General features: G+C 39.8%; 1 protein-coding gene across 1 annotated transcript in view; it reads left to right on the forward strand.

Annotated features, from left to right (window-relative positions):
• Positions 1–608: 608 nt before the first annotated feature.
• LOC134288404 (uncharacterized) overlaps positions 609–14,279 on the forward strand; it is a 250,015-nt gene continuing 236,344 nt past the window's right edge. Inside the window, exon 1 of the mRNA XM_062853205.1 lies at positions 609–3,171. Within this exon, the coding sequence (XP_062709189.1) occupies positions 640–2,811 (2,172 nt within the window). The 5' untranslated portion in view covers positions 609–639 and the 3' untranslated portion in view covers positions 2,812–3,171. The remainder of the gene's footprint in view (positions 3,172–14,279) is intronic.

Below are 14,279 nucleotides of genomic sequence, written 5' to 3' on the forward strand. Positions count from 1 at the left end.
TTGAGCCATCTCTTTGGGTGTATGTGTTCCATTTCGTGTAGAAGAGCTGAACTTGTTCTTAGAAATTTTCAGCTATTTCGGCAAGAACAAATACTGATATCATATCACTTTGAGCTATTCGTGCGATATTCATTAGATTTTTGAATAACACATCAAAATCACATCGAGCTCTAACAGCAAAAAGTGTTCGATTTGAGATATGATTTAGATATTCTCGTCTACCCGGGAGAGCAATCTTTGAAAGCCTTTTATAAGGACTATTTTGTGCAATTTCTAAATAATTTGTTAAAAACTTTTTCGGCATAATTCTTATAAAAAAAATCTTTCGCTACCGAAAAAATCATGAAGGAATACAGTAAATAATATAAGATAGATAATGTTTAACCTTCCGTTGGCCATCACTGCAGTGCACTGCCAGCATCACTAGAATGCTTAGTACAAAATGCGAGATTTTTTCAATGTTTTGTACAAAATGCAACAGTGCGATCATTCGACAGTTAAATGTATAGATTTATCATTGTAAAATATGTACATATTATGAAATTTTCTGGGGGGCCTACAAATTTGCTTCCGCACCGGGCCCCCAAATTCCTAGCTACGCCACTGGCGTCGGATCATAATTCGTACCGTCCAATCGCGATGTTGTCTTGTCTACGGAAGCTGTTGGAGAAGATGGTTCTCTTTCGACTGGACAAATGGGTTGAATCGAATGGCATGTTGTCAGATACACAGTTCGGTTTCCGCAGAGGCAAAGGGACGAACGACTGTCTTGCGTTGCTTTCTTCAGAAATTCAGCTTGCCTTTGCTCAAAAGCAGCAAATGGGCTCAGTGTTTTTGGATATTAAGGGGGCTTTTGATTCAGTTTGTGTCGATGTTCTTTCCGACAAACTACACGAAAGTGGCCTTTCACCAATTCTGAACAATTTTTTGTATAATTTGCTGTTTGAGAAGCAGATGAGTTTCGCTCATGGCGACTTGACAGTTTCACGAATAAGCTACATGGGCCTCCCCCAGGGTTCATGTCTAAGCCCCCTTCTTTACAACTTTTATGTTAGAGACATAGATGAATGTCTCATGGAAAACTGCACGTTAAGGCAGCTTGCGGATGACTGTGTTGTTTCTGTAACGGGATCAATAGCAGTCGATCTGCAAGGACCACTACAGGATACTTTGGACAATTTGTCTACTTGGGCTCTCAAGCTGGGTATCGAGTTCTCTCCGGAGAAAACTGAGATGGTTGTCTTTTCTAAAAAACACAAACCGGCTAAGTTTCCGCTCGTTCTGATGGGTAAGACAATCACTCATAGCATGTCTTCACAATACCTCGGCGTCTGGTTCGATTCCAAATGCACCTGGGGGAAGCACATTGTGTATCTGATACAGAAATGCCAAAAACGAATCAACTTTATGCGAACTATTACCGGAACATGGTGGGGAGCACACCCGGAAGATCTGATCAGGCTGTACCAAACAACCATTCTATCGGTTTTAGAATACGGTAGCTTCTGTTTTCAATCCGCGGCGAAAACACACTTGCTGAAGCTTCAACGGGTTCAGTACCGTTGCCTTCGGATCGCGTTAGGTTGCATGAACTCGACTCACACAATGAGTTTAGAGGTACTTGCTGGTGTACAGCCTCTGACAGACCGCTTTGCGGAGTTGTCGTTCCGGTTCCTCATCCGATGCGAGGTTCTGAATCCGTTAGTCATAGAAAACTTCGAAAAGCTGCTCGAACAGAATCCCCAAACTCGTTTTATGAGTGTGTACTACTGGTACATGACGCTGGAGGTAAGCCCATCTCCGGTTAACACCAATCGTGACAACTTCTCAGACTTCGACAGCTCCTTTGTGGATTTTGATCTCTCTATGAGGGATGAGATCACCGGTATACCGGAATCTTTTCGTTCCATAGGTATTCCACAAATTTTTGCAAGTAAGTTCGGGCATGTTAGCGGGGCCAGACAGTTCTTCACAGATGGTTCCAAAACCGATGATTCGACTGGATTCGGTGTCTACAACGAATTTCATAGCGCCACCTTCATGCTTCAAAAGCCATGTTCGGTATACATTGCTGAGCTCGCGGCTATATACTACACCTTAGAGTACATTCGCACTCTTCCACCTGAGCACTACTTCATTTTTACCGACAGTCTAAGCTCTCTGGAGGCTGTTCGGTCAATGAAACCGATGAAGCACTCAGCGTACTTCCTGAAAGGAATACGCCAAGTCTTGAGTGCTTTATCCAAACGCTCATACATCATCACCATAGCTTGGGTCCCTTCACATTGTTCAATCCCGGGCAATGAGAAAGCGGACTCTCTGGCTAAGGTGGGCGCTAGCGAAGGCGATATTTACGAGCGTCAAATCGCCTTCGACGAATTTTTTGCATTGGCCCGTCAGGAGACCTTGATCAGCTGGCAACACAAATGGAGAGATGGAGAGATGGGTAGATGGTTGCACTCCATCATTCCACAGGTGTCGAAGAAGCCATGGTTCAAAGGGTTGGATTTAGGCCGCGATTTCATTCGTGTGATGTGTCGGTTGATGTCCAACCACTATTTGTTGAACGCACACACCTTCCGTATTGGGCTCTCAGAAAGCAATCTCTGTGTCTGTGGTGTGGCTTACCAGGATATCGAACATGTCGTGTGGGGATGCAATGAGTATCATGAGGTCAGATCTGAGCTGCATGAAATTCTCCGGGTCCGAGGAAAACAACAGAAACCCGTTAGAGAAGTGTTGGCAGGACTTGATTTGGAATACATGAACCTGATTTATCAGTTTTTGAAACGTGTTGATGTCAGAGTTTGATGTAGTACGTTCCTTGTTTTCGTTGTCCGCCTTTTGGTTTTGTTGTTCGTCCCTGTCTGTCGTCACCCCCCTTCCGTTTGTCCTCTTCTTGTCGTTTTCTACCGATAAAGTCTTTTCTTTTTGGTTCCGTTACAGATATGGACAATTTGTCCCATCAATGTTTTAGTATAAGTTAGCAAATAATTTAGTTTTAAACCCATAAATCCCTCCTTCCCAATTTAATTTTTTTTTTTCAATCCTTAACCTCGAAACAGCCGCGAGTACTTCGGCTTCCCAAACTAACATAGTTTTAAGGCAGTAATAAATTGTAAAATGTAAATTCATTGTAAAAACAAATGATTTCGGCTCAGTTATGCCCATGTGGCGCCCGAGCCTTCCAAATAAACGAACAAGTAAAAAAAAAAAAAAAATTTCCGTAAGAGCAATAACGCCAGCATAAATTCGTGCAAAAGTCCATACAGAAAGTCCTGGGTCCGAATTAGGGGGAAGTCCTGGGCGCGTCCCTTTCCTGCTAATTCGTATCTTTCTATCTACTTACTCCATCTTTTTACGTTACTCATGTATATTCTGCTCGTGCAGGGTGTATACTACCCGGAAAAACATGAAAACCCCAGAATCCTCAGTAAAATTTTGCACCGAAAAAGAAATAAAACATTGAGTCGAATGCATAAAAAGTAGCAAACTGTACTACTTATCTACTTAGGCACTGTCCATATACTACGTAGAATCAAATTTGGCAATCTCAGACCCCCCTCCCTCCTCGTGGACTCTCACCCATACACATTTTTTGAAATTTGTTAAGACTTTGACCAGAATTTCCCTCCCTCCTCTTCGTAGTCTACGTAGTTCATGGACAGGCCCTTACAAGTAAAGTCCACAGAGTTTACTACATTGTTGGTTGGTAGTCAAAACTGTAAAAAAAAATTGTCCCGTGATGCTGAAGGTTCTTTTTGGTTCCGTGAAGACATTGGAAATTCCCGCGGATGATTATTCGAAAAATAAGGCTAATCAAGAAGTAATCTGTATAACCATGCTAGAGGAACAAGGGGATATTATGTAGCAGATATTTCCGGCAAGCTATCGATTCAGATGAGATGCTCCAAATTCCGTGTGGACGCGGTCAATCTGGAAATTAAATTCCATCATAAAACTTTGCTATACGCATTTTTACAAAAATTCTGTCAGGGTTTCGTTATGGAACTTTTCTAGAAATATCTCTTGGAACGTTTCCTGGACTTCTCACAGGATTTCTTCCGTATTTTTCCACATTATTTTTCATGGTATTCCTTTTAACTTCCTCCAGATTCCTTCTTCCGGATTCCTACCAGCATTTTTCCAAAATTCGAACAATTATTTCAGGGATTCTTACTTGTGGATCTTCCAGGATTCCAACCGTTTTCTCTAGAAGTTTTTCAAGGGGATTCTACAGATTTTTTCCAGACTTACTTTCAGAGATTTTTTCCGATATTGCTCCCGGAGTCTTTCGTGGGATTCTTCCTGCGTTGTTTTTTTTAGTTTCTTTTAGAATATATCGCTACCAGATGTTGCCACGAAGTTTCTCTCGGGATTCTTCTAGACGATTTCCCGCGATTCCTTCCGGTGTTCCTGTTGGGACTTCCCCAGGAGATCTTTCCGTGATTTCTCACAAAATTGCTGCACAAACTTTATTCCTTGTACAGTGATCCCACACCGATGAATCACCTTAATTTTTGTACACTATTTATGAATCGCCATGTTGATCAAATGGAGTGATCCATAAACTGTGGTCATTTTTGCCGATTCATAAATTGTGGGGTCACTGTATTTCTTCCGAATTTTCTACTGTAATTTCTTCGAAAAATTTCAGTGAGCTTTCTTCTAGAGGAGTTTCAGCTGGGATATTTTCTAATGGTTCTTCTGGGATTTCTTTTGAAGTGTCACTAGAATTTTCTCTCGGAGACTTCTCTCAGAAAATGTCTTCCGCTGTTGGTCCCAGAGTTGGTCCTCTCAGAGTTTTTCTGAATTTACCCTGGACTTTCTTTTAAGATTTTTTTTTCTGGAGTGCCTTATGAGATTTATGCAGAAGTTATTGTTGATTTTTCTCATGGAGTTCTTCCCTTGATTTCTTTCAAAACTTTTTCTCGTAGTAGTTTTTCTTCGAAATGTCTCCTGGAACAATTTACTAACTTCCTCGTAAGAAATTAACGGAGAAATATCGAAAAATCTAGGAGCACTCTGGTAATAAACTTCTCAAAGACTTATTAGGGAAATCGCAAGAGGAGCTTTAGGAGAAATCCTAAGCAAAACCTAAACCTAACCCTAAAAAACCCCCTTGAGGAACTACGAGTGACGTCCCGCGAGGAAATTCAAGAGAAATGTCGGAAAACTCCAGGGGCACTCTGGCAATAAACTTCGCAGACTTATTGGAAAAATCTCAAAAAGAACTTCAGAAGAAATCCCATGCAAAATCTAAAAAAAAATACTGGAGAAACTACGACCCAAGTAACCATGCTGTTGAAGCTGAACGTATTGCATATATAAAGCGCATATATTAGCATGCATTGCCCTACATTAACCATTAAAGTTGAATTGAAGTGACAAGTGGCGCCACTATTGTTAACTTACGATTCGTAGAGGTGTGCGCCGATCTGAAATCTGTCGGCGGCGGCGTTTTGCACTTTTTCGGCCGGCGGCGGCGGCGTGAAACGGCGAGGCAATAATTTTTATTTTTTTTGTTAATTCCGTTAATCAATATCAGTGTTTTATTATTTTGTAACTCATCATGTTGAAGATGCTGTGACATGTTTATAATTACGGTTTCTTTATTTTATTTTTATTTTCACATGTTTTTTGAAAATTTATTGAAATAATTGTTATGGTGAATCATCAATCAGCTGCCCAAAAAATTATCCACAATGAACTCCTAGGAATTCCCGGAAGAAATTCTACAAGAATTCCCGGTGAAATTTCTAGAGGAATTTCCAAATAAACTCTTAAAATAATTCCCTGAGGAACTCGTAGAGGCATTACTGTAGGTACACCTAGAGGGATTCCCGGATGACCTCCTGAACGAATTTCAAAAGAACATCTAAATGAATTCCCTAATGAACTCTTTGAGGAACGTTTAGGGAACTCCTGGCAGAATTCTGGAAACAAATCTTACAAGAACTCTTAGAGAAATTGTCGGAGGAAATCTCAGTGGAATTCACTGGCAAACTCTTAGAGCAATTTCCAAAGGAATTCTTAGGGGAATTACCGGAGGAACTCATAGAAGAATTCTCGGTGTAAATTCCGGGCATTCGTTGTGCAACTCTCAGAAATACTTTTAGAGCAACTAGTAAAGTAATTGCCGGGAAACCTTTGGAAGAAATTCCGGAAGAACTCCTAGAGAAATTGCTTAAGAATTTCGGAAAGGAATTCAAGGAGGAACTCGTAGAGAAATTACCAAAGGTATTCCTAGATGAGTTTCCGGATAAACTTTTAAAGGATTTGCCGGAAGAATTTCTTGAGGAATTCTCAGCCGGATTTCTAGAGCAATACCCGAAGAAATGCGTAATGAAATTGACTGAGAAACTCACAGAGGAACTCGTAGAAGAAAGACATTGCCGGATGAACTCCCACATAAATTCCTGAGAGAAGTTCTAGACAAATTCTTGATAGAACTTCTAGAAGAATCCCCAAGAAATTCGTGAAGAAATTCCCGGAATAACTCGTAGAGCAGTGGCGTCTCGTAACCTCACTTTTTACCTGTTCAACGGCTCTAAAACTTGAAATTGCGGAGAGTTCAGGTTCTGAATCAAATTGAAAATAGATGGAAACGGCTATTCTCGCCATTTTCTACAAGATACATGCTAATTTGTTGAGATAATACAAGAATTTACATTTGTTGAACAGGTAGATTTGAGGTTAGGGAATCGCCACTGTCGTAGAGGAATGCCCGGATGAACTCAGATACTTCTAGAGAAATTCCTGGGAGAACTCCTAGAAGAACGTTCGGGGAAACTCCTGGATGTATTCCTGGAACTTAAGAGGAATTTCCGGAAGAACTTCTAGAGAAACTTCCAGGGGAATTCTTAAAGGAATTTTCGAAGGAAACTCTTGTCATACACAGTGCAACTTCTAGAAAAAACGTATAGAGCAACTCGCTATGAAATTGCCTGGGGAACTTCTTCCCGGTGAAACTCGTAAAGGTGTTCCCGAAGATATTCGAATTCCCGGAAGTACTCCTAGCAGAGCTGCGAAATATCAGTCATGTCAGTTGACTACTGATTTTGCACCACCGTCACTATCACTGTAGGCTGATCAATATCAAAACGATAGTGACCGGCATCGAGTTGATATTGACCCGCACAGCAGAGCACTATCATAGCAACTGAACTGATATTTTGGCGATTCAAGCCAAAACTCAAAATTTTTAATGACTAACATGCAAAACTTGCTATTCTGTACCACATATTCAAATTTCATCACGGTAAGTGTTTATTTTGATTTTTAAACGAATTTTAAAGATGGCCTATCAGTGATATCTAGCCCCCATCGCAATCAGTCCATTTGTGATGGAAAAAGGAAAGTGACGGTGACTCAACAGAGCACACGCTGACTTGGATCGCAGTCAGTCTATCAAAATCGGCGGTTCGCCTACCATTGATAGTGACAGAGAGCAACTCTGACCCCTAGACGAATTCCCGGAAGAACTTTAGAGAAAGTCATGGTGAAACTCTTAGTGTGACTCCCGGAAAAAAAATCGGTAAGGAAGCCCCAAAGGAACTCGTAGAGAAATTCCCGGAGGAATTCCTGGAGGAAATCCTAGAGAAATTCAAAGAGGAACTTCTAGAGGAATGTTCGGAGAAACTTATGGAACAATTTCTGGAAATTTTCTTAAAGAAACTCTTGGAAGAATTCCAGAACTTGCCCTGAAACATTCTCGGAAGAACTCTTAGAGGAATAACAAGAGAAACTGTAATTTCTATGAACTCTTAAAGGAATTCCCGTAGAAATTCGTTAAGGAATTCCCGAATGAACTCGTTGAATAACTCGTGAAGGAATTCCCGGTGGTGCTCCTAGAGGAATTGCCGGACGATCTCCTAAAGGAATTTCCAGGAAACACTTCTAGAGGAATTCTCGGAGGATCTTCTAAAAGAATACCCGGAGTAACTCTTAGAGTAATTTCTGTAGGAAGTACTACAAAAAGTCTCAGTGAAACTTCTGTAGCAATGCCCGGAGAAACTCCTAGAGGATGTCTCGGAGGAAACCCTCGGATTTCCCGAAGGACCTTCTAGAGTTCCCGGAGGAACTTTTAGCGGAATTCTTGGCGAAACTGCTAGAAGAATCCTCAAAAGAGTTGCTGGAAAAATTTCATCTATTCTGGAGATGAACACGACAAAAATATTTTTTCAGAATCACTAGCATTTTCTTCAATCTTCGGAATCCCTACATTCTTTCTACAGTCATCAATTGTCTTCAGGAACCCCTGGTATCTTTGTGAACTCGATTTAATTCAAAGGACAAAATCTTTCACTTTCAAAACGTCGTTGACGCGACATACGAAGTTTAGAATTTAGAACAACTACCGGTGGAACGGAGTGTAATTTGATCTATTTTAGCGTTCCAAATTTTTAGAACTAAAACAATGCATTGCAATGGACCACCGCTGAAACTGACCTAACAATGCTATGTATACAGATGACTCCAATGAGTTGCTTGAAATATTGTAATGAATAATCGTAATTCAACAAAAGTGGCGCCACTTCCAACTTTAATTCAACTTTAATGGTTTATATAGAGTAATGCATGTCAATATATGTACGTTATTTATGCAATTCGTACAGCTTCAACAGCGTAGTTACTTAGGGAGTAACGTCCCGCGAGAAAATTCAAGAGAAATGTCGGAAAACTTACTGGAAGAAATCCCTGGAAGAACTGTTGGAAAGCTATCCCGGAAATCCACTAAGAGAAATTCCTAAAGGAACTTTGAATAAATTTTGGAAGGACCTCCGGGAAGAGTCATGAAGAAACTCTAGGAAGCATATCGAGACAATCTATGAAAAAAAAAAACGAGAAGTTCTCCAACAGAGATCTCGTGAAAACTTCTCCAAAAATCCTGAGTGAAACTTTGATAGAAATCCCAGAAACAATTTAACAAAATTCCGGAATAATCTCGGAAGGCACTGATGGGAGCAAATACGTAAAAAATCTATGGATGAAAAACTGGAGAAAGCCAAAAAAAAACTATCAAACCTCTAGGAACAAAAAAAAACTTGGATAAATTCAAGAAAGAACTCGCGGGAAGAATTCTGTGATAAACTGCGGAAGAATTTAAAGGAAGAACTAGAAGGAAAGATTCATGCATAGAATTCCATCTCAACATTACTGCACCACCAGTACAGAGAACAAACATCCAAGCTGAATTTCAAAACTGTGTAATAAATGTATAGGTCATATGATCTGTCGAGTTACTTATTGTAGTCCTGAATGTTTCTTTTTACTTTTTTTTCGGTGTAGGTAAATGTCAAATCGATATTGCAAAAAAAAAAGTTCTTGATAGAACTCAGCGATTTGGTGGAATTTATTGGATAAAAACCTTAAGCATTTTCGCTTAAAATTTTAACTTAACTTTTTAAAAAAAATGGGCTCATTTTCAAACTTTCCGGTCACGTTTTAATTCGTCTCCGCGTGTGATTCGGCAAACGAAAAGGCTGGTGTAACCATCAATTCCGCGTGTGGTATTGAAAAAGGAAAGTGTAGTTCTCCTTGTGAAGGAACAAGGCACACTTATTTATGAATTGCCTGTTCGGTACTTTTTTGACGAGATTATAACAGCAGTACGATCTCGGTAGTTTCGGTAATCGATTTTACTGAGGTTCAGTAAAACAACTGTCAAAATCGTATGGAAAAGGTAAACAATGCATTTTTGCTGAACGAGCTCCGTGCTCAGCAGTTTTAATCTCGTCAAAAAAATACCGAACTCGGTAATCAAAATAAGTGTGGGAGAACAGAACAGAACATAGGAAGTTTCTCCAGCAGGAACAACTTCACTCAGCGAAAAAAAAACTAGCGAAATTCATCGAAATACTTATGAAAATTTGCTATAACTAATTCTTATGGATGACATAATAATATCTTCTGAAAATTGATCGTGCTTGCTATGACAAATTTCATAAGATAGACTTATGAAAAGAACAAAAAAATCTTAAAATGATGCAGACTGGATTCGATCCATGAACGTCGGGATCACCGAGTCCGTGTTTTATCCACACGGCTTGAGACGCTTGAGAAAACCATGATGCTAAACATGATTAAAAGCCAAGCTGTGAGACGATTTTAGTCATAGAGTGACCTTATGAAATTCATCCGAATCATTATGAATTATTTAAAGGCCGTTTCATAAGTTGGGCCTTATAGAAATCTTAAGGTTTTCGAATAGGAAGGGTTCCTCTTCCGGGGAAAAGTTATGCTGTGAATAAGCTGTAAATATCCGTTTGGGTGGCGTTGTAGCGATGACCTTTTGGTTTCTTGAGCACTAGAAAGTTCTTTAGTTTTCGTAGACACAATGTTTGGAAGATATTTGAAGATAAACGTGTTGTTTTTAATTCTTTAATAACTTTTACCGTTTAGAGTTAATTTTTGGTGCAATCCGCATCTTAAAATGCGTTCAAATGTAAATAATGTGTGTTACAAATATCCTTTTTTGCTCATGTTTGTTGGGTGTGCTGCGTGTCGACCATAGAAACAGGAAAGGAAAGCCGCAGAAGAAGACTAACATTCGACGAGATGGAACTTGGTGAGACCTTTTTGATTGCACTACTACAGTGCGAGAAATAAGTATAAAGACAGAGCCGTTTTCCATACAAAATAATCATGTTTAGGGATCAAAATCTCTTTTTCTAGCGATTCGATTGTTATGAAATTTTGTCTGCAACCTTAAAATAACTAGAATTTTGGCTAGAAATATAAATCATCATCCGTGAAAACGTTTATATCGACTTTTCAGATTCAAATAAATATAAAGACACATTTTTATATGGAAATAAGTGTCTTTATATTTATTTGAATCTGAAAAGTCGATATAAACGCTTTCATGGATGATGATTTATATTTCTAGCCAAAATTCTAGTTATTTTAAGGTTGCAGACAAAATTCCATAACAATCGAATCGCTAGAAAAGGAGATTTTGATCCCTAAACATGATTATTTTGTATGGAAAACGGCTCTGTCTTTATACTTATTTCTCGCACTGTATATTGGTATATGATTACATATATATTGAAAATTAGGCATTTTCAACATCTTCTCATCTATTGGAAGCTGCTTCAGTTCTGGGCTCTTTCTATGTTGATTGGATTTAATAAAAATGCTTGCAAGGACTTGGCCAGGTGTGTGAAGCTGAGTTAGTCTATGACTTTGTAAATAGCAGCGAAATCAGCAATGTCAATGGATATATTTTACTTTGTCACTTCATCCAAGATTTGTGCAAGTACTCATGCTATGTTATGCAGTTTTTTTAAATTATAAACTTTCAAAATTACCCCCTGGATAAACCTGGAAAACTCAGTGAATAATGTTTCCTTATGAGTAGATAATACTCATGTGCCTTTTGTTTTAGCGTTTTAGTGACCACCCTGTTAATTGGGCAACAAAACCTTTTCTATACTTATATCTAAGACGAAACTGTTATTAAATACTGTTCGACAGTATTTTTCATCTTTTTTATCGGTTCATCATGTACCCTTTCGCTAATACCACCATTCCGAATGAACTTTGCGAAAAGCGAACCAGATGAACCGCATTCTCCCTCGTCGCTTGCAGAGAGCTCTGCAACAACCTTAAGCCACACATCAGAGCCAGTGAATCGAAAGCTATTTAAATCTTCATTTCGCGTATCTTCCTTCCTACATGCTGAGCGAGCATTCGGTGAAAGAACACGTATCTCGTTTCGGTTGTTGTTCCAATACCCCTCGGAAAGGGGGCGGGCGCAACTATTACCGACCGAGGAGCGTCCGGTTCGAAGAGGAAAATGAAACGTTGCCACAATGTTTTTATTTTTATTGCATAAGTTTTTATGACTACTTTTTTTTTTGTTCTGGCTCACGATGAAATTTTTGCCAGCTTTCTCTCCTCTAGGATGTAATGTGGCGCTATAACTTCTTTACGGAGTGACGAAGGCCACCCATCTCTAGTACCTATAGATTCGCTGGAATGCTATTTGAAATGCGCTCTCGTTGCTCGCTAAATTTATGCTAATAAGTTTTAAAATTGTTCCAGCGAAGGACAAATTAATTACTGTTCTTGGTAACTTCTTTGGCACCTCTTCTGCGTTAGATGACTTGACCGACCACCACCGAGGGAAGGTGTGTATCTTTAACTTTTACAAGCAAAACTTTGAGCGGGCGGTTCTTGAAGATGGCAATATGCTCGAGTCGGACGGAGCTTTACTAAGTTGATATTCAAATTAAACTTTTATATTAGGGCTGCAATTTGTTAGTGGAATATGTTTTCACAGCGATGGAGCTTAGGTTGTGTTTGGCGCCGTTTTGAAACATCTGAAATATCAATGAATCAATTATTCAGATTTACATTCTGTAGAAATATTTCATTTTGCATTTATATAATGAGGATGCATGTTGGTATCAACTCGAGAATATATTAACAAAAACAAGTATTGTCTCATTCGAAAAGAAGTTTTAATGGATATTGTCGATATCGGCTAGAACCATCTATCATTACTCCCAATCTTCAAAGGGTGGTCCAGCATCCAGTATGCGAGTAAATCTCGAATCCAACAACCTTTTCAAAGTATGATAAGCCGAACAACAGCAAGCGGAACGTTGATAGAGTCCGGCGGAACGTGTCAACGAACGGATGTGTGAACTGAGCTACAGTTTTAGTTAACGACAAATAAAATATGGGCGAAAGGCACAAACATCATCCACCATGCTGCACTTGGTGCTGGTGGTGATGCTGCCTAAATAAAGTGCTCTATAGTGACCGACAAGACCCCATGTAATGTCCCATGTGTGTGAGATGAGCTGATATTGTTACTCCCCGAACAAACGAACCGCAGCAGTCGTGATCGTCGTCCCAACAACAACGTGGTCTTGGCAGCCGACATACAGTAGAGGATAATAAAGTAAAAGTTATGATTTATATTACAGCACTTGCGTGTAAATGAGTTCGAATAAATAAAATTTCATGATGCTCTGGATCGCAGTAGGCCTGCGGCCTGGGTACAGCTTTTCATTCGTTCAAGCCAAACAAAGATGACGCCAATGATATAGGGGACTGCATGAAAATCTTTCCTTCTCTTTCACTCTTACAGAAATTTTGTAAACAACAAGGCCAAGAAACGTCAAAATCCCATATAAAATCAAAACAATGCAGTGCCCTATAGGCGTCGTTCGTCGCTAGGGAAACAACACGTTGTATTTGGGAGAGACAGTCAATCCTTTATATGTCAGCTATAATTGGACAAATTCTGCGAAATAATGTAACCACAGACAAACAGACGTCTCACTCTAGTAACTTCTCATCGTTACCCTATTTAACGCTTAGTTCAAATATTTTGTAGTTCGCAAATCGCTCGGTCACGGCGCTCGCATCCTTTTTGCTCCTGTTTGACGTTTGCTCACTGCCGCCATCTACTGAGTGGTTTGCGTAACACAGCTTGCTTAGCATTGGGCGATTATGTTTTCGTGACGATGATTTTTATCGCAATTTGTTCCAAGTAATACGTCTGTGTGTCTGTGATGTAACTTTCACCGATTACTTTAAAAAAACTTGAAATTAGAAGGCAAATTGTTTGTTGTTTAACAAATTGAGAGATGAAATTGTGAAAAATATGGGCTAGGAGTCAGTTTGGCCTTCTATTCCGTAGAATTATGTGAAAACCTGTTTTGTGGCTTAATTGGTTGAAGCGCCAGTCTAGCGAATACGGAGTCGTGGGTTCGAATCCCACTAGAACGTGTTCATTTTCAGAATTTTATCTCTGAATTTGTCAATAATTCAACATGACGCATGCGGTGGTTGGTGAACGCCACTCGTACTGCTCTTTCTAGGTCAGTCTTGGTCCACTTTACCACCCCAAATCTGTAAGTCAACAAGGGCACAGCAAACGTGTTGATCGCCTTCACATGGTTGTCGGCTGACAGAAAGCTCCTCAGAACACAGTTGACACGATGCAAGAACTTGTCCTGCAGTTCCTTATTGATCGCTGTGTGGCGAATACCTCTAAGTTGCATAAAACCGAAGTATGTGTATGCCTCACTTTCAACCATATTCCGAATATCCTCCGCGGAAACAGCTGGCGTCTAGGCTGGCCGTCCACTATTTGACCCCGGCGAAGATGGACTGACCGACATTTGTCAATTCCAAACTCCATCCGGATGTCGTTGCTGAACATTCAGGTCGTCCATAAAGACGGTGTGGGTTATTCTTGTACTCCTTCCTTACTTTTCATTCGGCAGCCATAGTTGCGTTGGTTGAGAGCTCTGGTG

Source organism: Aedes albopictus, chromosome 2 (assembly GCF_035046485.1).
Source record: "Aedes albopictus strain Foshan chromosome 2, AalbF5, whole genome shotgun sequence".
Taxonomy (NCBI): Eukaryota; Metazoa; Arthropoda; class Insecta; order Diptera; family Culicidae; genus Aedes; species Aedes albopictus.